General features: G+C 45.9%; 2 protein-coding genes across 3 annotated transcripts in view; one reads left to right on the forward strand and one right to left on the reverse strand.

Moving 5' to 3' along the window:
• PI4KA (phosphatidylinositol 4-kinase alpha) overlaps positions 1-25,723 on the forward strand; it is a 520,678-nt gene that overhangs the window by 178,509 nt on the left and 316,446 nt on the right. For both annotated transcript variants that reach the window (XM_069215218.1, XM_069215217.1), the window contains exon 19: positions 847-897. In XM_069215218.1, the coding sequence (XP_069071319.1) occupies positions 847-897 (51 nt within the window). The remainder of the gene's footprint in view (positions 1-846; positions 898-25,723) is intronic.
• On the reverse strand, positions 6,676-25,537 carry SERPIND1 (serpin family D member 1). Its single transcript, XM_069215216.1, has 5 exons — positions 25,482-25,537; positions 16,277-17,167; positions 9,469-9,742; positions 7,950-8,091; positions 6,676-7,010 (listed from the first exon to the last, which is right to left on the reverse strand). The coding sequence occupies exons 2-5, from the start codon at positions 17,133-17,135 to the stop codon at positions 6,819-6,821; spliced, it is 1,467 nt and encodes a 488-aa protein (XP_069071317.1). The 5' UTR covers positions 17,136-17,167; positions 25,482-25,537; the 3' UTR covers positions 6,676-6,818.

Genomic DNA, 25,723 nt, shown 5'->3' on the forward strand with positions numbered 1-25,723 from the left:
AGAGGGGGCTGAAGCATGAAGAGCTGTGGCATTGTGTCGGAAACCTGAAGTGCTGGATAAAAGCAGTTGCAAAACAGTGGAAAATAGTGTTTTGCACCTAGGATTTTGGGAGATTGTAGTATGAAGATGATACTACTGTGAAGATTATTATATACAGGACCAGCAGTACCAGAGAAATATGGAGATTAAACTGTGTGTAATGTACCACTGAGATGAATAAAGGAAGGTGGACTATGCAGAGTGTACTGCTCAGATGCACAGAGGAGGAACAGCTATGTCCAAGGTCCCATTGCAGTGCATAAAGGGAGAGCATGGACCTTGAAGACTGTATCACTATGGCCATGGAGGCTGAACTGTGCAGCATGTAACAGTGCAGTGATTAGGAGAGTCTGAATTATGTAGACTGCAAGCTGGCCTGTGGTTTCCTGGATGCTTCTGTTACTCGTGGAGGGCGTGAAGTTACTGAGTGCTCATGGCGAACTGTTTCATAGACACCAGTTTCTTAAGGTAGGGGTTTCTCAGTAGTTTGTGACATGGGGTACATTTCCTGTGACCCTGAAATATGATTGGTCTCCGAATTCCAGGCAGCCCAAGACATACCTCTCTTTGCCAGGTATTTGCATGGAGTGGGGGTATCGGCTGGTTTACCTCCCTTTGCTTTGTTTTTTAACCTGTTGAGCGATGTAATTCCCATAAGTAGCTGCTTCCATCGTTAAACTGTGCTAATTAAAACTCAAGGAAATGTTGTTTAAGTTGAAGTTCCAAAGGAAGGAATTGCACACAGTTGAATGAAAATATTAATTGATCTGATCATTTACGATTTCTTTCTGTTCTCTGCATTTCCAGGCCTCAAGCAGTGCTGGAAACTTAGGAGTGCTGATTCCTGTGATCGCAGTGGTAAGTATTGGAACGCACCCATGTCTAAACTACTATCATTTCTTGGGACTAGGACAGCTTGTGATCAGTGCTCTGCTGAACAATGACTGCTTTTTAGGCCTGGCGATGGACTCCGATACTGCAGATGTCTGTGCTCAGGGCAGTGCTTAAAGGGAACGAGGAGCAGGCTTCATCCTTCAGGAGCTGGTGAAATTATGACCATTTTAGAGATATGGTAGATGTTACAGTACCTTATCACTGAAACTTTTTTAAGACATGGCACAACTGGTTTTCTGTTAGTGTGATAATGTCAAATAAAGCTTTCCCCTTTTACAGCCTATAATCCTAGAGGGGAGCGGGCACTCAAAACACATCATTAGGTGTCAGTCCCATCTTAGTTCAAGATCATTGGTGTAGTCAGGAATTTGAGAAGGGCGTGCCAGCATATTCTGTACCTGTGTTTCTGACTGACACCCCCTCATAACCAACATCCAGCCTGCTGATTACATTATGCACAGTAACTACAGACCCCTCAAAATTGAGCCCCACCCCCATTAGCCTCACTAATACCTATTTTTCAAACTCAAAAACCTTTTTTTTTGTTCACCTGTTTATTGATTTTCAAATTACAAAAAAATATCTGTAGACAAATCATACCCACCAATTATATAGTTGTTACAATGTCATTTAGATAGGTTATAAGGAATTACAGGAAAATGTATGTGACAGTGAATTACATTATCTAACAAAGATAATTAGTCAGTGGTACATAGGTAGCTTCCAGGATAAAAGCAAACTCAGTTGTACAACACAAGTTCGGTAGCGTATTGAAGGAATCCATAGTAGTTGTTATAAACAGAAGTGAACAACTTCAATTAGTAAAACAACAACCAAGAAAAATAAAGAACAAAGAAAATCCCTGAGCCCGTCCACTCCCCTCCACACAGCGACCCGCACCTTTTTCAGATAGGTGACCATGAAAAAGAGTAGGATATGACAACAATTCTTAAAAAGGCAATAAAGTGCATAGGGGAAGGTCACACATCTGATAAAGATCATATGCTTAAATGGATTCTTCATTATCCCACTCCCTTCCCCCTTCTGCTGTGGAACGACCTGGAGCGGGGTGTGTGGCTCTCCAAAGAGCCATCAGGATCCCATCCAATATGGCCACTATTGGATGTTTACGTAGCCCCAGATTATCTTCCCTGTCTTGGACCATGTGATAAGAGATTGTGTCCAGTCCACAAGGGCTGGAGGTGCACGTGGTTTCCATCTCCTGGTAATGAAGCATTTAAGCTGTCAGAAAGCCAAGGTCTAGGAAACGGGAGGTGGCCCTGTGCTAACTCAAAAATACCACTTAATCGTCCCAAGTACTCTCTTAGTTGACTGTGTAACAGCATGCTTCCATCGAAAGAAAAATGTCTAATCTGGCTGCAAAGGACTGGAAATCTGGCTTCAAGTAGCTTGAAAACTGTTTCAGACTGCCTCACGTTTGTCCAGCATGTCCTAATTCTGGGTATAAAAATGTCAGCAATATTTCCCATGGTAGCGTTAATTTTCCGCCGACAGTGCTTTGAATGTGCCCCCAGAATGCTGCCAATTGTGTCCATGTGAGATCTACAATTCAGTACATTTTTATTAAGTTTTGATTCAGAAGTGCAATAATGAAACTGAAGGAAAACCCATGACTCTGACTCATTCTCTCTTCTGGTGATCTACAGTGCAGCATATTACGCAGTAACAGTGATTTACACAGATAATTAGAGGTTAAACTACCCCACACCGTGGCAAAGGGGCTTCTTATTCTCTGACTTACCTCTAGCTTTCATTCCCACTGTCCCTCTGCAGGAAAGTCTGAAGGGCTCTCAGTGTCCTGGGACAAGGGAGGGTTCTAGTGTTACTCATAATAAAATGTAGTGTGAACCCCATTGTATTTTAAACATCCTTCTAGTCCTTGCATTGTGAATAGCTTTTCCAGGATGCTCCACCCCCTTTTACAGCAGTCCATTATTGTTGTAGGGCCCAGTGTCCCATCTCCCAGAGGAGTCCGCTTAGCCACTAGTAACAGCGTTAAAACTAAGGGGCATATTTACAAGAAAGTGGTGCATCGATCCTAATGCGCCGCTTTTCTTGCGTCCCCCTAAAGACACCATGGTTGCGCCATATTTGCAATATGGCGCACCATGGCGGTTGTTACCACAACAACGTCAAAATCATTTTTTGTGCTGTTGTGGCGCTTTGCTGCACTAGCAACAAAAATGTGGGCGCCAGTCCAGGAAAGAACAGAGAGGCCCATTGGCCAAAACAGGAGCGTCACTTTAACGCCTGCCTTGGGGAGCAGTTAAAAATGATGGAAAAAATCATGCAGTGACATCTTGTAAATTTCACTTTGCCATTTTTTCGGGCCTCCCTGCGGGCAAACTCCCCCCTTGCATACATTATGCCTGGCGCAGGGTTAATGTGGTGCAAGGGGTTACAAAGTGGCACAATGCATACATTGTGCCACCTTGTAAATATGGCGTGGGGAAATGGCCTCCTTAACACTGCTTTAGCGTAAAAAAAAAAAGGTTGCCAGGGTGGTGGAAGGCGGCGGTGGGGGCTTGTAAGTATGCCCCTAAGTGCCTCATCCCCCTCCACATCACAAATTTACGTCAGGCATTCATCCCAACAGAGTGCTGAAGGCCAAGAAAGGGACCCTGAAGCTAGTGATTCTATATACTGTTTCTTCTAGTCCTCTGTCCCAAAACAAGTACATTTTTACAGTGATGCCACATAACATGGGATACTATCCCCCACTACCCGCACTTCCTCGAACATGTATCCGCTATGGATCCATCAAAAGTGTGCACTCTAACCAGGGTCTAATTCCACTGATATAGCATATCCAAAAGTAGACTCTATCCCATCTCTGCAGGTAGCTCCTTGACAGAATGTCAAAGGTCATCTGCCCATTCTTCCTTGTTCAGCTTGTCCCTATTTTGGCTTGCTTTCCATTGCATGTACATTTATCAGGCCTATTGATTTTCTAAAATAGAATGCTAAGAATATAAACATATTGAAGGTTCCCTGTTGCTCTCTTTTTAAATTTTCCTCTGATCTGTTTCTGTTTGCTTCTTTATATTTAACCCTGTATCTGTCGCATGTTTATTCTGCCTTTCTCTCTGTTGCTATTTCTCACGGTCTCCTCCTTCCCATCTCTTGATAAGCTCATCTTTTTCTGCATGTGCCATGGTTTTTGTTCTAATTTATTTTTTCACACTCAGTTTTTCTTTTGAGTGACTTAATTTTCTTTGTCATAGGTTTTGCCTCTTCTCTGGTTTTGTATTGTGCAGAATGTCAAATAATATGGATCTGCCTTCTGCTATTACTCCCCCTTTTTAAACAGGTACTCTCTGCCTCTTATCCCCTCTCAGTATGCCCATATATTTATGTCTCTTCACCTATTATTTTATCTGTCTTTTGTTTTCCTTTACATCCACTTGATTTGCATTTCTTCCTTTACAACTACTGTACCCCCTCTCTTGCGTTTGGGGCCTCTCCGGCCTTCTGTTTACCCTACTCGCCACATTCAGCATCAATACCCTAGAGAGCACAGGTTCTCTTCTATGCCTGACCTCCCCCAGCTAGGATAAACAGACCTCGCTGATTCATTGAAGTTAATGGTTACATTGCTAGTATAAAGGGAACAAATATTTGTCCAGTTTGCACAAGGTTTGCAGATCAGGAGTTCAGGGGTGGGGGTGTAGGAGGTGATTTTGTTGTGCTCTTTTGGGTCCATTGAGAAATCCTGCAGTTAAGCTCTTTTTTTATTCTCGAACTGCTGTATATCAGGCACATCTTAAACCGGGCTTCCTACAAGGGCTTGTACAACCAGAATTGCACAATCCTCCTGAGCTACACGTTGGTGTGATAACCTTAGCAATGACTGTGCCATATGCAGAATGATAGCCATGGGACTGCTCAATCTTGCTTTGCCCAGAAGTGCAGATTTCATCAAGGCTTGTCCATCTGTCTTTGCTGTGACTTGAACCCTTGATTTAAGTATTCTGTGTATTTTGATTTGAACACATTTCTCTCTGTTTGACAAGTCTTTAAGCTGCTGCACATGCATGTAGAAGATGCGACATGGTCTGAAATGTTCTTAAGCCTTTTATTCCACTCTCTGCAGTTTACACAGACACGTATTACATGCCCTTCTGTGAACAGGATCTCCTCTACTTAGTCCCTCTGTCTCAGATCAAAGACATACATCCTACATTGTTACCCACAGCATCCGGCCTGCATGCAGTGCCACTGTCGCACCAGCACAAGTAATGGCAATAGGTGACAACAGATGCTACGTAGGATATCCATGGCGACCGGTAACAAAGAAGAGGGTGATCAGTGTGACATAAATGGCATTTACATGGCAATCCCACTGATGACCAAAAGAGTCTGGATATCTGTAATTGGTTTCCTACAGGCTAAAGAAGGACTGTACATGGACACATTCTCCTCATTAGTGAGCCACCTCTGAGAACATTGTTTTTTTGGCTACATATCTGGCAGCAGCCAGAAACAAACAGGCATATCTCGTGTGCAGGCTGCCCTAACCTTGTCCCAGGTTAGGAACTGCATCAGAAAGTAGTTTGTCATCTTCCAGCAGCAGCCCTCATTCACAAGATGAACCTGTTTGTATCTGTAAGAAGAAATGTAGAGGATATACACCTCTTGGCTTGGCAGAGGTTTCCTTAAAGTACATGATCTGAAAGAAATACACCATAGTGTCCCCCACGCCCTCCACTCCCCCCCCACCCCCCAGGTGCTTGTTCAGGACCACAGAGCAGAACGTACAGTGATATAACAAGGTTATCAGTGGGTGTGTGGTGAAAGATCATGGTCACCTCTGCAACTTTTATTTAATGTGCCAATAGGTAGGCCTCCGTGAAATGCTGGTAGAGCCGATGCAGGTTTCGCTCGGGCTGCTGTGCTGGCAGCGGTTTTGTGGGTTTTATTATGCTACTTTCAGCTCTTCGAGGTACTTAACACTATGGAGGCGATGGTGTGAGATGTGAAGGAAGCCTAGGTGTCTCTTCCGCTGGGCTATCTGAGTTGTGGCAGACACTAGAACACTCCCAAGTGACTCCATCCTACCTTCTGTTTTCTTCTAGTCCCAGGTAGTCACTAGTAACATGACACTTTCAATCAAAAAGTTACACCTTTCAATACATACACATTGTTTCACCACGGTTTGTTCATTTACATAATAATGTATATTAGTAAAATACTAACTGTTGGCACATTGTTCGACAGTGTTCTCTGTTTTTTAGTTTCTATTATGTCCGCAGTTCTTTCCACGGTTTCTAAGGGCCTAAAGTTGGGGCTTCTCAGTGGACCCACGTCCGAGTGGTCGTAGTAAAACATATCTGAATGAAAGGCTAAATTGTGTAGACGGTTGACCATATTGTGCCACTGAGTAAATCACTTCATCTCCCTGTGCCTTAGATCCCTTGTCAGTCAAATCCATGCCACGTGGAAACAGCTCGTTCTCACTTATAGACGCGTAAAAAGCCTGAGCAGTTAGTTCAGTTCATGGACCAGGCGACTGCTTCCTCCAAATCTGTGAAAAAGCACTTCTGAGCTTGTTCATGTGATGCTCCTCTGATGGATGTTACACATAACTGCTCTTTTAATGCCCACATATTGTGGAAATAACACTCTAAATATGTTGGCCCTTGTAAGTGGAAAAATCAGTCATCTAGTTCAGTGTGCTTGCAATCTATTATTGAGCAGTACACAACAAAATATAGAGGAGAATCATTTTCAGAACATTTTATAGTTTTTTTTTCCAAAGATACATATTCAGTGTTTTCCAGTTTAATAACAATACACAGGAGCAGGTTGGAAGGCAACACTATCATAGAGGATACATGTGGAGGGAGGGAACCCCCACCCTGTGCCTAAGACAAGGCAGGGTTCGCAACTCTGCCCATGAAAAGAATGCAATTGGTGCGATGCTCGCGGATTAAGAAGAGGAAGGGTCGGTCTGCCACGAAGCGGGCCTGGGTAGAAAGAGGCGTGAAACCCACCACAGTCACTGCTGCTGCCTCTGTCCCTTCTTCGTTTACAGTGATGGAACCCTGATGTTTGAACTGTGCAGAAAAAGAAGAAGAAGAAAGGAGGTCTTAGAAAATATTCATTCATTAGATGCTGCCAAACACCATCTTCCTGGCCTCAGTTTCCTCTCTACCCACTTCAGTTGCTTTTTTCTGGATTCTTATGTTTGACAGTGTGGTTTAGGTGGTGTGAATAACATTGGCTGTGCCAGAGTTATTTCATATTGCAAATAAGCTGTGAAGGTGGCCTTAAGAGTCTGTGTGGATGTCCCCAAATAATCCATGATGTCTTGCAGATTGAATAGAAAACTCTGTAGGCACCTAACAAGCTTGCTGATCCCAGAAAGAATGACCATATCTCTGGCAGCGTATTTAACTTCACTGGCCTCCAACCTCCACTTGCCACCTTCCCCCTCTCCACACCCTGATTCCAGAAGGAATGACAGCATCTCTGCCAGCGTCATTCTCTCCACAGGCTGCCAGGCATCACAGAAGGTGCATGTAATAATTCAAATATGTCTTCACAGCTTAACTTCCAGATATCTATTCCAGCATCAATTACCACCTCTCAGGAAACCATGTAGCTAAACCTAAGGTGAAACTTTCTATTATGGGATGATGTAGGTTCTCTTTAGGTACCAGGATTTAGAATGTTTTTCCCCTTCATGTTGGATGGGAAATAAATCACAAAAAAACACCCCTTTCTAGAAGCATAGGTGTTTTACTGTGGGTTTTTACTTGTCTGTTTAAACATTCTTGTTCCCTCTTCTCCGAAACCATTCCTTTTTTCTTTTTAACATTCCAGCCTTCGGAATAGCTTTTCCTTAATCTCCCAACTTTTGCCAGTACCCATTTATAGCCCAAAACATCTGAAACCTGTCTTAAATGACTTTCAAACCTTGATCCTTGGATGTTTTGATTTGGGTCCTGCTGCTGGACGGCGAGTGTTGGATATGGATGGTAAAGAACACTTACTAGTCCGATGTTGATGTCCTTGTCAGATATCCCAGAGAAATCCCCCTTTTCAAACAGGTCTTTCAGGCCCATGGAGCGCAGCACCTGAGTTAGATCATATGTCTTGTCCAGTTTGAAGCGAGGGACAAACACCTCCCTAGTTCTGCAGAAAGAAAAGACATTTCTTGAAGACTAAAAGACAAATTACATTCATTTCTGTGGTATCTGTTGAAGGCATTGTGGATTCAGTTATGGATAGACATCTTTACTGATTAGGAAATAATTGTGTCCAAGTGCTTCTACCGTAACACTTACTGTATTTTTCAACTAGTTATGCTCAATTTTCCCTTCTATTCACTTAGTTGTTTACATTTACAACTCCCTTTGATGGGTCTGATTCAAGTGCCAAAACAGTAAAAGAAGGGCTCGTCTGGTGGGAGATTTTATAAGTGGTCCTGTGCAAAATACCCCCATATAATTAACAAAAAATGGATGCACAGTTCCACAGTGAAGTGGTAAGATTAATCTCTACCCAGTCAGGGAGGAATCAATAGGTCCCTGTGAGTAAGAGTAATGTCTATGTTCCCCTACTCAAATATGGTGCCTTGTATCAAGAACTGTATCGTCTTGGGGTTTGTTTTGTAGAGGGCAGAGTTGAAGTCCCTACAGTGCCTGACACGGAAAGGTCCACGTTTCTCACTATGCTAGTTGTAAAGAGCTAAGTCTGATTCATCAGTACTTAGAAAAAAATTATACCTTATCCTCACTGTCATGGTAAACTATATGGTATATGTGAAACAGGAACCCTCCTCAGATTAAAGGATGAGCCCCAAAGGGTAACGACGGGCATTTGTGATCCAGCAAATGTATTAATTTGCTTGTGAATCATCGAGCTTGTCTGCACCTACCCATGCTCCGCGCTCCCTCTTACTTTCCCCTCACCTCTGTTTTTACCTTGACAGAGGTTCACATTCTCAATAAAGATTCATCATATGGTTCCTCTAGTCCCACATTACTGCATTCACCACCGGCAAAGATTTCTAAAAGATCTCTGGCAAAGAGCCCCCTTGAGGGGCCCGTCAGGCTTTGCAGTGCCGGCCTGAGGAGAAGCAAAGCCTGATGATGAAGCATGTCACCGAATGATGAGTGAGGGCTCTTGTTCCAAAATCTTGAACACTCACAGGGACCTATTGATTCCTACCTGACTGGGTAGAGATGAATCACTTTCACTGTGGAACTGTACATCCATTTTTTGTTAGTCTGATTCAAGTGCACCAACCATATTGTTTTCAAGGGTTGAATTGGTTTCAGGGGTTGAAGAACATCCTTCTCCCTAATTGCCAAATGTAAGACCTTTTAGTTTGTGTTGAAATTAAAGCACAAATTAAGAATCTCTTCCTGGCCAGGCCATGGACTCCCATAAGGCATATGTGAATGATCATTTTCCACTTCAGAATGTTAACTCTTCAGTAAGTCAAAACCAAGTAAACGCATAAAGTTCTATGCTTGCTTCAGTCCTAGTTTCTGGGAATTGATTTACCTGTTTGCCAGTGTCTTCTGCCACCTCTCCACCACTTGGGGCGTCAGCTGCTTCTCAAGAACCTTCATATTGGAGAGCTTGTGGGGCACCACGATGGTCATGCTGATATTGCCCACATAGGGCAGCTGGATGACGTCGCAATCCAGCTCGTAGTCCGCTCCCACCAAGAAGGTTCCCCTCGTCTTCATCATGGGTACTTTCACCACCTCCCTCTCATTCAGCCGGAAATTCATGGGTTGTGTCTGTACCAGTGGAAATTTGTTCTCCCAGGTCCCTGTGTATTCAGGAGGAAAAGCACAGCATGCATGTGAGGGGCAGGTGGAGCTTCTTCCCTATCGGGGTGCAGTCTGCTGGGTACCACTTTAAAATATCTACTGATTGGATGCCACATTGTTTGAGTGGCAAGCACTGAAGCCTGACTAGCTTGTTTTGGAGCTCAGGACATTGACCGCCTGCCGTGCTATGTAATTAAAAACCTTGTCAAGGCAGGGCTGAAAGAAAAAGATGACATTAAACCCATGCTGCACCGAACTAACTGTTCACCCACTCCACTGACTCAAGTTACCTTTTAGGTCACATTCACCAGGCTACAAATAAATCTGTTTACCAAGTCAACAAACGGCCTACTTTGAGTAACCTCCAACCTGTCGGGACTGTTCGAAATCACAAACTGGCCAGTTTGGCACTCATGTCAGGGTGCATGTGCGTGCTTTTGAAGCTCACCCCCAATCCACATCCCTTGCACCTCTAACAGCTAACATTCCACAGTCAACTGAAGACCATTCTGTTCAACAGACCTTTTATCCCATTCAAATCTCTGACACACAAACAGTGGCTAATCCACCCCATCCCAACTTCAGACCTCGGCCCCCCTCCACTTGCACAAAACAACTTAGTATGTGAAGCGACAGCAACTTACACCCAGGATAACGAACAACATCCCATATCCATCAGGACCACCACAAACCTGCTCCAATGTAATAAGGAACTGAACACACACTTCTTTAAAGTACCCTACTTCATGATACCATATCAGAACACTCTCACTCTAAGACACCTGCTCCCCTACCATTCAGACGTTCGCTGTTTCTTGGACTCTGTACAGTCCCTGCTACTGTTTGGCCACATTTGCCCAATATAAATGCCACAATGAAATGTAGAAACATATACATACAAGCAATTTACAGCGCTATCCGAATATCACAAGTAAATACCTTTCACGCCAGTGGTGTCCACTGGCTTTGGAATATCACGTACTAGCTTAAAGAGCTAAATCAACCGAACGATGAGGAAAATTCAAGCTTTGAAGTCACGAAGAAAGGAGCTCTGTTGAGCTGTGCTTCGTAAAGCCATTCAGCCCCCACCATCTTTTGTGGTGTTAAGGTGATCTATGGGCAGCAGTTTTCTGATGCAGCCTGGCCACATCTCAAGGCAGCTGGAGCTCTGTGCATTTGGAGTCACAAAAGAGAGTACGGGGTTTTTTGAAAATATAAATGGACTGGGAGTGTGCTAATTGCGTCACCATGCCAGTCCTAAATCTCAACTAGAGATACAACGCGGGGTGGTTCACGGTCTGTGGAGGGGGATTTCCTTTACGGACTAGGTGGTCTCACACACTATATAGTGTCATGCTTCATCATATGACCACTTAGCCCCACCCAGGTAGGGCAATACCACCTGGGCGGACTCAACCTCGCTGTTAAAGGAACAGGAGGGAGTGCGTAAATTTAGTTAGATTTCTGGAAAAATAGGGATCCAGCTATGCTATGGGAATAAAAACACCTACTCAGATACCAGGGTGAGTTTTAATAGAAGGTTCTGTGTGGTGTGTTTAAAAGGAATGGGAGACCAGTGTGAGAACAATGACTCACAAGGTCACCTATCTAGCCGACATGTTTCTGCCCTTGTGATTGAGCTATGGAGGGTCTCTGGGCATTCATCAGGGCGTAGGATCCCTGTTGCGGATGCTAATAGCGCGCTGCAGTTTAATTTGCAATAGGAAAAAACGTGGGAAGGGAAGGAAGGGCCTACCTTAGCCAAGGGAATACCTGGGGAGAACCCTAACAATAAAGGCTACTAGCCTCTGGTATCCTGGAGAGGGAGCGTCCCCTTATAGTCAGACTTGCATCAAAGGTGGGCGCTCGCTGTGCGCCTATACCGACCTCTCTGTCAGGACCGCTCTGTGCATTTGTGCAGTCTCCAAGAAAGGGAACGGTGTGGGCAATCCTTCTGAGAGAATGAGTGGGTGTGGTAGCCTGCTTGGTGAAACTACAGTAATATGGTACCTAGCATGAGGCACTCTACACTCTGATAGGGATCAGCAAAGATGTTGGTTTAGAAACCCTTCTCTGCCAAGTATATCGGAACTGTTAATTAGCAATGGCACAGTCTCGCTTTCAGCCCTAAATAGATTATGCAGAATTTGATTTGCTTGAGTTGCCTGAGTGGGAGGTAGAGTACTTTGCTCAAAGCTGCATCTCTAGCCCTTTAACGTGAGATGCAAAACATTGATACCTGCAGCAATTTGAAGACCGCTATTGTAGAACTTTAATAGGACCTTCAACAATTTCATGGGAGTGGCATTGGCCTTTTCATAATTAAAGTTATTGGTTTCCATATAAATTAATTTTGCTATCCTGTTGTAAATGAAAATGAGATTACATTGCGTGCAAATGCTTCTTGCTTTGTCCTTTTCTGTGAGCAGGAACATAAATGGTTAAAGTAAATTTACTGCATTTGGTCTCACTCTCAGTAAATCTCACTGCCAGCACGTCCAGTCTTTCATCAAAGAAACTGTCCTGGATTTCAGTATTCGCTGGCTAAAAAAACAATCTGAAACCATTGGGTCTGAAAACTTGTATGTTTCATTTGAGGTTGCTTAAAAGTAACTACACCCCACACTCTGAATGCTAGCATCCATTTGTGGGGCTCAATAACTTATAAGCCCCCCGGAAAGTAGAAATGTAGGACTGCAACACAGAACTTGACAGGTCATCTTAACGTGGGTTATTCTTACACCCTGGTGATGTCGAGGGTGTAGTCACACACTCGTCAAGGCTGCAGATGCCACCCGGTCATGTCAAGTGGTCCCTCCCTGTAAGTGGTCCCTCCCTGTAGTCACACACATGTCAAGGATACAGGTGCCACCCGGTCATGTTGAGTTGTCCCTCCCGTAGTCACACACTCGTCAAGGCTGCAGGTGCCATCCGGTCATGTTGAGTGGTCCCTCCCTGTAGTCACACACTCGCCAAGGCTGCAGATGCCACCCGGTCATGTCGAGTGGTCCCTCCCTGTAGTCACACACTTGTCAAGGCTGCAGGTGCCACCCGGTCATGTCGAGGGGTCCCCCTCCCTGTAGTCACACACACGTCAAGGATGCAGGGTGCCATCCGGTCATGTCAAGCGGTCCCTCCCTGTAGTCACACACTCGTCAAGGCTGAAGGTGCCACCCGGTCATGTTGAGGGGTCCCTCCCTGTAGTCACACACTCGTCAAGGCAGGTGCCACCAGTCATGTCGAGGGGTCCCTCCCTGTAGTCACACACTCGTCAAGGCTGCAGGTGCCACCGGTCATGTTGAGGGGTCCCTCCCTGTAGTCACACACACGTCAAGGCAGGTGCCACCGGTCATGTCGAGGGGTCCCTCCCTGTAGTCACACACTCGTCAAGGCAGGTGCCACCGGTCATGTTGAGGGGTCCCTCCCTGTAGTCACACACTCGTCAAGGCAGGTGCCACCGGTCATGTCGAGGGGTCCCTCCCTGTAGTCACACACTTGTCAAGGCTGCAGGTGCCACCGGTCATGTCGAGGGGTCCCTCCCTGTAGTCACACACACGTCAAGGCAGGTGCCAACGGTCATGTCGAGGGGTCCCTCCCTGTAGTCACACACTCGTCAAGGCTGCAGGTGCCACCGGTCATGTCGAGGGGTCCCTCCCTGTAGTCACACACTCGTCAAGGCAGGTGCCACCGGTCATGTCGAGGGGTCCCTCCCTGTAGTCACACACTTGTCAAGGCTGCAGGTGCCACCGGTCATGTCGAGGGGTCCCTCCCTGTAGTCACACACACGTCAAGGCTGCAGGTGCCACCAGGAACCTACTTTTTCCTTGCAAGACCTCCAGCAGTCTTGTACTCTTCACGTGTGTGTGACTACAGGGAGAGAGTGTGGTGTATGTCTAGGGGAGGCGGTGCGTGTATCCTAGTCCTCTCTCTCTGCAACCACTGCAGTGATCGTAGTCTAAGAGATGTAATGAGATATTGGATCCTATGACAGAGTACAAGTGAAAGTATGTAGAATCTCTGCATACAGATCTTGACTACCATGAAAACGGACTTCTCAGTGTTGGTTACCAGTATATTTTATGACTGTAATGAGCTGTTTTCCCTCTGAAAGCCTGTCGCGGGGGCCTTTATGTCGTGACTATATTCCACAATACTTACAGAAAGTAAAGCCTGCAGCCCGTTTCTTCTTCTTTGTTTCATTTTAATTGAGATGCATTGCTCTGTTAGTTTCAGTGGAATGACACTGTTGCCTAAAAGGGAAATCCCAGGTTTTGGAACATGAAAAGAAGGGACCTACTGGGAATCAAGGGACACAGACTTTGTACCACTGGCCAAGTGAAGAATGGAAATGGACAGGCTTGTATCTGCTGATGTTCAAGCTGGGAATGGGCGAACTCCAAATGAAAATGTGCATAGCTGCGCCTTCATTGTATGCATTGGTTCCGCTCGGAAAATCATTAATTAATTGGGTGTTGGCGCTTTTGTGGCTTTTTAGCATCAGTGCTACTTCCTGAGTATTTATACTCATCAGAGCATGAATAGTCGATGACTATTCTACAAACAATGCATATATTTGTGATCAGGGCAGTCTGTAGTCTTTTAACATTTGATCGTATTTCTGGAGCCCGAAAAAGCTCAGCTCTGGTTATCGATCAGACAGAGGATATAAAATAAGGGCATATGCAGGGGAAACACCCTTTACAATATGACTCGAGACATGCTGTGCCTTACAATGCACAAACCACAACTGCATCTTTCCAACGCATTTGTTTACTACGCAAGTCATTACAACGACTTGCCTTAAGGAAAGCATTGTTAGACTGATGTTGGGCTTTAAGTCCAACACTTTCCCTACTGTTGCCAGACTGGCGTTGGAATAGTAAATTATGCTATTCGAAAGTCCAGCACTTTCCCTAAGGCAAGTCGTTGTAACTGCTTGAGTGTTAAAAGAATGTGTATTAAAGGCGCATTTGTGATTTCGACCATGTTATTAAGACATGCGTGGTAAATGCATGTGTGAATCCAACATACAACTGTATACAATGCCCATAGAGTCTTCAGTGAGAAATCTGAAATTCCCAAGGCACTAAGAAACTAAAATCTAGCCTGATACTTGCAGTCTGAAAAGATGTGTTTGCAGATGATCGACCCAAGAGCATAAACAGGAGGGTGAGCTATTTCATTTCTGGTTCCCAAACCACTAGCGCTGAGAAGACAGGAAAAACAATTTTTATTCTGTAGAGGATTGACATGTTATTCATTCTGCCAGTAGTGTTACATCAGTTGTGTGTGATTGCCTTTGCCTTGCTTCATTGTGTTGTCTCTCAGTGTTTCTTCTATCCTTCAGCACAAGGAAGCCGTATGATATTGGTAAGCTTTACAATTAAAACAAATCACAAAAAACACAAGCGCTTGAGGTTAATTACTGGTGAAGGTGCTTTTCAAACTTCACAGAGTTTCTCTCTGAGTGATTTACTCCTGACTGAGGTGATGCTCACAACTGAAGGGTGAATGTTGCACTTATAGCTGTGAAGCCGACCTCTAGATAATGACTGCATGTGATGCCCATCTGATCTGCCAGCTCCTTACCCGCTACATCATTACACACTAGATTTGGTCCCCATCTGTTGTCCTCTTCTACTGTGATCACTACCCTTGTATCCACTTATGATCAGATTATGCAGCCAGCATGTGGTTCTACAAGACCTTGTGAATCTCAAACTGGATCAGAACCTTATGGTCATCGCAATAGAAATCTACTTTGCAGACACCCTTTCCAGGGCAGACCGCTCCCAGTGATAAGCTGTGACAGTCATATTCTGAAATCCCAGAGTAGAGAAAGGCTGGAGTGTTCTTTAATGGAGTCACTCTGAAGATAACTGGTTTGACTGAAGATTAAACTGTGCACACATTTCCTTCCAAAATAAGTACATTTCCTGATGCAGAGACCTGGCCCGGAACCAGGGTTCAAGTCCCGCCTTGGCAGGTCTTGGGCTCAATTCCCTTGGACCAGATAATTCTCGCCTCGGTGCCTAATCTAATTAATGGGTCCCACTCTGTAACTCTGGGCAATAGCTTGCTTAATCTCCCCAACGGCCCAACAGCGCTTGGATGCCTGGCTTCACCCTGGGGGTGCCCAGGAGTGGGCACCTCACAGGGAAAAGCCAGGAAGGGTTCCATAGCGGTATGCATACAGCGTCTTGAGACCCTATCAGGTGAGTAGTTTGCTATACAAGTTCATTTCTACGGTGGGAAGATTGAGGGTGGGGACGCCTTGAATAATGTTAGCTGAGGGCGTATGTCGACAGTAAAAATGGAGGCCACTCTTTGTTTTGTCAACTCAGTAAACAGTACTAAAGAATCATCTAAGGCCAACAAAGACATGCTTTGGATCAGTAAGTCAAGCCTAGTGGCTTGAGAAATATGGACCATGCATTATTGTATCTCAGAAGTCTCTACATGACAACATTCACTTCTCTTACCACTATTTTGGAAGTGCTATGTTTAAAAAGATGAACTGAGCTGAGGTTTACCTTTGAAGTAAATGCAGTTTAGGATCAGCATCAAGAGAGCTGGATCGACGTGCACAAGAGCGTCCTTGATGAGGCCTTTGGTAAGCTTCTTGATACGTTCGTTGGCCTTGGTGAGGAAAGTTGGGTCTGAGAAGTCGGTGGACTGGGCCTCTGCATAATAATAGTTTTTCATGTTGTTCCTGAAGTCTTCCCTTATGGCAAAGTTTTTTTGGACATAGATGTCGTTGACTGACCTCAAAGTGTAGCCAAAGTTGCGGCGGAAGAGTCGGTGAGTGAGTTTGCGGAAGAGATTGTGAATGGTCATTAGCTCATACGTTGTGCTGGCATTGATAAAGTCCCCAAAGCCCACCACAGAAAGCACATCCTGCAGCGTTTGCCCCTTAACCCCCAATGAAAGCGTAGCCATGGCTGTGGAAACAGCAACTGGTGCTATGAGGATGTTTTCTGATGCATTGACGCTGGCCTTCAGACTGCGATAGAGGTTGAAGCCAAAGTCTGCATTGATGATATTAAGCCGCTGGATCCGGGTTTTGCCTGGGAAGAGTTGCAGGATGTTCCCCTTTTCCGTCTCGAAGTCTTTGACCACCGGGGCACTGTCGATGACGTCTCCGTATTCTTCATCTTCCCCAAAGATCTCATCCAGGTCAAGGTAATCTTCCTCTTCTGGAATTAAGTCGTTGGTGACAGTGTTGTCCTTGTGGAAGTCTGGTGGAAGGGTGTCCAAGACTTGGCTCTCATTGCCTTGGTGCCCCCGTGGACCAATACCAGGTGCTTCAAAGTGCTCCGAGAGATCTTTCACCCCACAGTCTGCCACGGCCAGGAGGAGACATAAGGCTGCCACAGCCAGCACCGCCTTCATTTTTGGAAACCTGTTGCCAGCCGTTGAGATATCTGTAGAGGAAGACAGGTATTTACTATGAGCACCAAACTTCACAGTGGCTAATACAGATCTCACCAAGAATTTGCCTGCATTTGTATATGGCCTAGAACCATCAAAAACAAGGTTTATACTCTCTGTATACATTTAGTGATAGGCTTTGAGTCTCTAGGTATCTTCGGCCCTGATTTAGAATTTGGCGGATGGGTTACTCCATCACAGACGTGGCGGAAATCCCGTCCACTGTATTACGATGTCCATAGGGCATAGTGGAATTGTAATACGATTTACGGTTATCCATCACCTTTGTGCCGGAGCAGCTCCATCTGCCAAACCCTAAATCAGGCCTTGAATCTTAAAAAAAAAAAATGGCTTTTACAAAATGTTGACCTTTACTGCTTTTTAATTTTAGTTACTGTTGAGTGATACAGCATAATACCATGTATCTGCATGTACCCCACCTTACAAACACAGGCTATAGCACGTATATTAAACATGCTTTGTACCCTTTAAAGTGGTTACTCAGTACTGGGGACCTGAGTCTGTAGTACTCATTAAATCAGCCTCACCCTTGCTCCCTGTGCCATAGGATATCAATCAATCATTGTATTTATAAACCGCTCTACTTACCTGCGAGGGTCTCAAGGCGCTGAGCGGGGGTGCTGCTGTTGCTCGAAGAGCCAGGTCTTGAGGCATCTTCAGAAGGTGAGCAGGTCTTGGGTGTGACGTAGGCTGGTCGGGAGGGTGTTCCAGGTCTTGGCGGCGAGGTGGGAGAAGGATCTGCCACCGGAGGTCTTACGTTGGATGTGGGGAACGACGGCGAGGTTTGCGGAGCGGAGCTGTCGGGTGGGGGTGTAGAAGCTGGGTCTGTTGTTCAGGTAGGCTGGTCCGGCGTTGTGGAGTGCTTTGTGTGCGTGGGTGAGGAGCTTGAAGGTAATCCTCTTGTCGACGGATACAATCTATACCTCACTGATGAGGTCCAGGAAGGCCGAAATAGGTCTGGGGTTGCTTGTCACCTTCCGGAGGGGGCCTGTTCTGGCAGTTTGGGATGGACTGTTTGGGTTCAGTACTGATTCTCATAAGGAGGCCTTTGGCTAGAGTGGCGCAGTAGGTAAAAAGACGATGGACTGGAGTGCGGCCCTGAGCGATTGCCTCCACCTCCTTTTGTGTGATCAGGTACTTTGACATTTTAACATCCCTCAGAATATTCGTACTGCTTGTGTAGCTCCTTTCTGCTACTTGTGTGGCATCTTGGCACCCCCGGCAGTTTGGAAATGTCCACCCGCAAGGTGCTTTCTGACTGGCCTGGGCCATGGATTTGAGTGTCTTTTGTCTGGTCTGTGTAACAGTGGCTTGTTCCGTGTAGTGGTTGTGTCTGATTTGTGCAGTCTTTGCGGTTGTGTGTCGTGGTTTCTCTCATTCCACCAGGGTGAATGGGGGTCCACAGCCTGGGCTGGTTTGAGCTGGAACCCCCAGCTACCCGCTGTGTGCCTCTCCTGTTGTGTTGTGTGCCTGAAGGTGAGGGAGCAGGAGGAACTTGAAATGTTGTGTTTCAAGAGCATTTGAGCATTTGAGCATTTGCATATGCAGGGTCCCCGGCATTGAAATTCAGTGGCTGCGACTTTTTTCCGCATAATTATGGATTTGCCGCAATTGCTACATAATCTGCAGATTTTTAACAAAAAAAAAAAAACAGTTTCTAGCCCAAATGAATGAAAAGTTACAAAAAATGTGGCGACGTGCGTTTGCGTGCAGTGGAAGGCCCTTCGTAAAGGTTAACCGGTCATCTTTCAGTTGCTTATTTCTGTATCTGGTTGTTAAACTGGTATTAGTGAGATGAAACCTTTGCCCATGCAGTATTACCATGTACAAATTACAAACTAATGAAGTAATGCCATAAAAGAATATGCAGCATTTTGCCGCATAGTTTGGCGTTTTTTTGCCGCATAATTTAGCCAACCCTGTCGCATAATTTAGTGCTCTGCTGCCGCATAATTTCATTGACCCTTGGTATATGCGAGCAGTGTGCTTTACTGTTCAAGAGCATTACTTTGCCAGTGCTGTCTTTAGTGCTGTGCATATGCTCGAGCGGCAAGTTGTGCCAACCTAATGTGTTCTGCGGTGCCTGTTAAGAAGACTTCTGGAGAGCAGGTTGAGTTGTTGATTTGGGGCCTGTTTGACATTCACTGTCCGTGTCCGGCATCTCCCAGACTTGTTTAACAGTCACTGTGCAGCAGCTCTCAAATGTGTATGACTATCACAGACGGGCATCCTTCAAAAATATCAAACATTCACATACTGGCATCATTCAGTGTGAATGAGTAGTAATTCAGTAAGCCCAAATAGAAGTGTGGCAACCTCAACACACACTGAATACTGCCCTCTGCAGTAGTAAAACAAACTTCTCTTTTTATGGTTTTTACCTGCCCATCTCTGCCAGTTGCCCCTTGTCACATGTGGCACCATCAGGCAGTTTTGACTTCTTAACAGCGCTTTGCGTGCTGGGATTGGCCATCTTGGACTTGTAGTCTTTCCTGTTCCAGCTATAGGACTACAAGTCCCGGCATTCCATGTACTGTTGTTCTAACCAGAGAACACTGGATGAAGGCGACCAGCACGTGACATGCGCCGCTCGTGCGTCGTCCTGTACACTCAGCCTCCCTTATGGATCCCATAGGACCATTAGAGGCCCTCTGAGACCCTCTCATTGTCTCATTCCTGCTGTTGTGTATCCATGACCTGGTTGAATACCGAGTGGTTGTTTACCTTCTAGGGATTTGGGTTGGGTGTATTTACCTTCTGGGGGTCTGGTTCCGATGGATGCACCTTTTAGGGGTCTGGGTTGGGTGGTTTTACCTTCTGGGGGTCTGGGTTAGGTGGAATTTCCATTTAGTGGTCTGATTAGGTGGCTTTACCTTTTAGAGGTCGGTGTTGGGTGGATTTACCTTCTGGGGGTCTGGTTTCGACGGATGTACCTTTTAGGGGTCTGGTTTGGGTGGATTTACCTTCTGGGGGTCTGGGTTCGATGGATGTACCTTTTAGGGGTCTGGGCTGGGTGGATTTACATTATGGGGGGTCTGGGTTGGGTAGATTTACATTTTAGTGGTCTGATTAGGTGGCCTTACCTTTTCGAGGTCTGGGTTGAGTGGATTTACCTTCTAGAGGTTTGGGATGGGTGGATTTACCTCTTAGATGTCTGAGTTGGGTGGATTTACCTTTTAGGGGTCTGGGTTGGGTGAATTTCCTTTTGAGGGTCTGGGTTGGGTGGATTTTCCTTCTGAGGGCCTGGATTGGGTGGGTTTACCTTCTGGGGGTCTGGTTTGGTTGAATGTACCTTCTGGGGTCTGTTTGGGTGGCTTTACCTTCTAGGGGTATGGGCTAGGTGGATTTACCTTTTAGGATTCTGGATAAGGGTAGATGTACCTTGTGGTGGGTCTGGGTAAGGTGGATGTACCTTCTGGGGTTCTGGGCTGGGTGGATTTACCTTATGAGAGTCTGAATCGGGTGAATTTACCTCCTAGGGGTGCGGGTTGGGTGAATTTATCTTCTGGGGGTCTGGATTGGATTGATGTACCTTCTGGGGGACTCGGTTGGGTGAATTTACCTTCTGGGTGTCGGGTTTGGGTGGATTTACCTTTTGAGGGTCTGGGTTTGGGTGAATGTACATTCTAGGGATGTGGGTTGGGTGGATTTACCTTCTGAGGGTCTGGGTTGGGTGAATTTACCCTCTGGGGGTCTGATTTGAGTGAATTTGCCTTCTGGGTGTCTGATTTGGGTGAATTTACCTTCTAGGGGGTCTGGGTAGGCTGAATGTACCTTCTGGGGGGTCTGGGTTGGGTGGATTTACCTTCTAGGGGGACTGGCTTGGGTGAATGTACCTTCTGGGGGGTCTGGTTTGGGTGGATTTACCTTCTAGGGAGACTGGGTAGGCTGAATGTACCTTCTGGGGGGTCTGGGTTGGGTGGATTTACCTTCTAGAAGGACTGGGTTGGGTGGATTTGCCTTCTAGGGGGACTGGGTTGGGTGAATGTACCTTATGGGGGTTCTGGGTTGGGTGATTTACATCCTGGGGTCTGGTTGGCGGGTAGGGGGGCTGAGTTGGTTTGTACTCCTGCTGCAGTCTCGCCGAGTCCCCATCCTTTGGGCTCTGGTTCTTTGAACGTGAAACGCGTTGGTTTTTATTCCACCAAACACAACGCAGATGTGAGAGCGAGCACGAAGACCGGAGCTTGCACAACTCAGTGCGGCCTTGTGCTGTTTGCACGGCAGATTTGCTCAGGATGACTTTGTGTTTGTCCCCGCCCCGCCCTCTTTTTGGTTGAAGATCAGCTGTCGGTATTTGTACACTTCGTGTTTTGGAGGTTTCTGGGGGCCCTTGTCGAGTGATGACGCACTGTGTGCTCCTGGGCCAGTATTTGCATTTTGTTTTTGTTTTTATATAGCGCGAACTCGACCGAAGGCTTTCATGTGCTGTTGTTCTCTTCAGTAACGTAGAAGCGCTTCGAAGCCTTTATCCGGTGTGTTCAGCTCTTCGGTTGTACATATTATTGTTAGTGGGAGACTAGACTAGGGCAGGCAGTCCAGGTGGTGGGTGGTGGGTGGGGGTCCTCCCACCAGCTGGGGTTAGATGCCAGGCCTTTAAAGCCAAGGACCTCTTGTCGTCCATGAAAACTTCACCAAATCCCCGATTGATATTCAATAGCGCGGTTTATCCGCAGATCTATTTTCAAAATGCGGACCCGCATGTTCCTCAGTGGTGGGGGTCTTCACTAAAAAGGGGGGACTCTGTGAAGCTGGCGAAGCGCGAGGCCCGGGCTTGATGTTTGCCGAATAAGCCGTCATAGTTGTTTACGTGACACCGAAGCCTTTAAGCTCTGCTTCTAGGCACTTCTGTAGTAAAGCAGCCCGGAAGGGCAGGGTGAGAAGGAGGGGGGAGGCGCCTAGCGGCGCGTGCTTGGGGCGAGGGGGGCAGAACTCCGACAGAAGCTAGTGGTTGGTCTCTCGGGGACACACGAGGCCCTTTTGGGGTTTGTGAGAGTCTGTTTGTGGTATAGGTGTATTGATGCCTTGCTTAGGGGTATATGATGGGGTTTATGAGAGTCTGTTTGTGTTAAATGTGTATTGATGCCTTGCTTAGGGGTATATGATGAGGTTTATGAGAGTCTGTTTGTGTTATAGGTGTATTGATGCCTTGCTTAGGGGTATATGATGGGGTTTATGAGACTGTGTTATAGGTGTATTGATGCCTTGCTTAGGGGTATATGATGGGGTTTGTGAGAGTCTGTGTTATAGGTGTATTGATGCCTTGCTTAGTGTTATATGATGGGGTTTATGAGTCTGTGTTATAGGTGTATTGATGCCTTGCTTAGGGGTATATGATGGGTTTTATGAGTCTGTGTTATAGGTGTATTGATGCCTTGCTTAGGGGTATATGATGGGGTTTATGAGAGTCTGTTTGTGTTATAGGTATATTGATGCCTTGCTTAGGGGTATATGATGGGGTTTGTGAGAGTCTGTTTGTGTTATAGGTGTATTGATGCCTTGCTTAGGGGTATATGATGGGGGTTTATGAGAGTCTGTTTGTGTTATAGGTGCATTGATGCGTTGCTTAGGGGTATATGATGGGGTTTATGAGAGTCTGTTTGTGTTATAGTTGTATTGATGCATTGCTTAGGGGTATATGATGGGGTTTATGAGTCTGTGTTATAGGTGTATTGATGCCTTGCTTAGGGGTATATGATGGGGTTTATGAGACTGTTTAGGGGTATATGATGGGGTTTGTGTGAGTCTGTTTGTGTTATAGGTGTATTGATGCCTTGCTTAGGGGTATATGATGGGGGTTTATGAGAGTCTGTGTTATAGGTGCATTGATGCGCTGTTTAGGGGTATATGATGGGGTTTATGAGACTGTTTAGGGGTATATGATGGGGTTTATGAGAGTCTGTTTGTGTTATAGTTGTATTGATGCCTTGCTTAGGGGTATATGATGGGGTTTATGAGACTGTTTGTGTTATTGGTGTATTGATGCGTTGCTTATGGGGTATATGATGGGGTTTATGAGTTTGTTTGTGTTATAGGTGTATTGATGTGTTGCTTATGGGTATATCCTGGGGGGTTATGAGACTCGGTTAGTGTTATAGCTACGTTCCTTAGGGGTATATTATGTTAGGGGGCTTTTGAGGGTCTGTTGGGAGTAAATGAGCTTTGATTAGTGGTACATTGGGTCAGGAGTTTACTAGGGTATTTTGGGGTACATGAGGGTCGCTTAGAGGTACATGAGGGTCGCTTAGGGGTACATGAGGGTGTTTTATGGACTGTATGAGGAGCTGTTGGGGTATATGAGGGTCAGTCTGGGGTTTATGAAGGTCATTTATGAGAATATGTTGGGGTATATGAGGGCATGTTAGGAGTGTATTAGGAGATTATGGGGTATATGAGGGTCAGTTATGAGAATGCTGGGGTCTGTTGAGGCATACGAGTGTCAGTTAGGAGTAAATTGGGGTCGCCGAGGGGCATATTAGGGTCTGTAAGAAGTATAGAAGAGTCTGTTGTTAAATATGATGGTGTGTTGCAGCTGTGGGCCTGTCTGTTGGAGAGAAGGCGAGGCCGTGGTCCATACTTATAGTTTTCAGCCTGTTAAGGGTATTCGAGGGTATTTTAGGAGTATGGTGGGGGGGGGGGGGGATCTGTTGGGGTATATGATGTTGAGCTGCTGTTGTGTGTTGGAGACAGACTTGTAGGTTTCAGCATGTTAAGGGTATATGAGTGTCAGTTTGGAGTACACTACGGTCTGTTGGGGGTTGTAAAGCTCTTTTAGGGGTATATGACGGTCTGTTAGCAGTATAGAAGTGTATTTTGGGGTATATGATGGCGTGTTGCTGCTGTGTGACAGAGCCGTGGTTCATACTTGTAGGTTACTGCCTGTTAAGGGCATATGGGGATCAGTTTGGGGTACACTAGGGTCTGTTGGGGTTATGACGGTCAGTTAGGAGTGTATAAGCGTCTTTAGGGGTATACAATGGCGTGCTGCTGCTGCTGTGTGATGTAGCTGTGGTCCACACTTGTAGGTTACGGCCTGTTAAGGGTATACTAAGGTCTTTTGGAGTATGGTGGGGGGGATCTGTTGGGGTAAATGACGTTGAGCTGCTGTTTTGTGTCTGTTGGAGACAGACTTGTAGGTTTCAGCATGGAGTACACTACGGTCTGTTGGGGTTGTAAAGCTCTTTTAGGGGTATATGACGGTCTGTTAGCAGTATAGAAGTGTATTTTGGGGCATATGTGGTCTACACTTGTAGGTTACACCCTGTTAAGGGTACATGGGTGTGAAGGGGGTATACACGCTCTGTTGAATGGAGGGAGGCACTGCAAAGAAAGCAGATTATGTCTGTAAGGACTATTTAAGTGCCCCGTTGGGGCTCTGCGAGGATTGATTGAAGGCTGTTTGGTTCTGGTAGAAGCTGGTCGTTTGAGGGGCCCATCCACTTCCCCCGACCCCTGGCCGGTGCCTCACTTTTAACAAAGATGCCTAGTTTTCTGTTCTTTTACGCTACACCCAAAAATACAGACTCAGTTGTCTTAAAAACATGTAGGAGAGCAATAAGGACTCCCCCGCCCATCACCATCGATCGCTAGCTGCTATGGTACCCCTCAAGTTTGTGTTTTTTTCAATCAGTTCTTGTGCGCTAAGGCTAGCGCCATAAAGCCTTAATTGGTGTGAGAGCGCTATGAAAACGTATGCATCAGTAAATAAATAAATGTAGGTCCCAGACAAATGGCGCCTCGGTTCAGGGACATCTTAAAAATGTGGGGGGGCCCTGGGCCAAACGTATTGTGGGGGCCCCTGTTCGGAACAGTTTGAATTTATGATGCAGTTTCTCGAGGCCCTCTTTGGCAAGGTCAGTGACGGTGCACAGGCGCTATCCTCCAAATTCCAAATGCGTTTTCCTCTAATATATAGGGATAGTTACATGTCTGTTTCAATATATTGTAACACAGGAGAAACCCACTAATATTATTACAAATTATCTCTGTGACACCCTCCCATTTCTCATACGTTAGGCCCTGGTTTGATCTAAAATAAAATTTTTATGGATGAATCATGAAACATAAACACGACATTTCTCTCCAAAATGTCTGTAATAGACCCTGACACATCACTCACATTAAAGGAAAACAGTATTTAAAACAATCTAAGAATTATTCAAGGTCATCAGGGCAGGACTCTGCAGAACAGAGCTGGCTCTATCAGGGGCCCCCTGAAAGGCTGGGGCCCTGGCCCGGAGCCCCCTTTGCCCATGCCATAAAACGTCTCTGCCTCGGTTAGCTTACCTCTAACCCTCCTCTCGCCGTGGGTTTCCAGTCCGGCTATAGGGTCGGGGACTTGCGCCGCGGGCCCCAGGTGGACTTTAACGCCGATGTCCAGAGCCCCTCCCAAAGTAAACAGGCCCCATCTGGCAGCGTCAGCCGAAAAACGCCCATTCACCTCTGCCCGGTGGGCAGTGTGGATCGACCGTCCATCGATCGGTCACTTCCGGCCTAGGTGGGCGCTCAGGATTGTTGCAAGAATAGAT

This window comes from Pleurodeles waltl, chromosome 11 (assembly GCF_031143425.1).
Source record: "Pleurodeles waltl isolate 20211129_DDA chromosome 11, aPleWal1.hap1.20221129, whole genome shotgun sequence".
Classification (NCBI taxonomy): Eukaryota; Metazoa; Chordata; class Amphibia; order Caudata; family Salamandridae; genus Pleurodeles; species Pleurodeles waltl.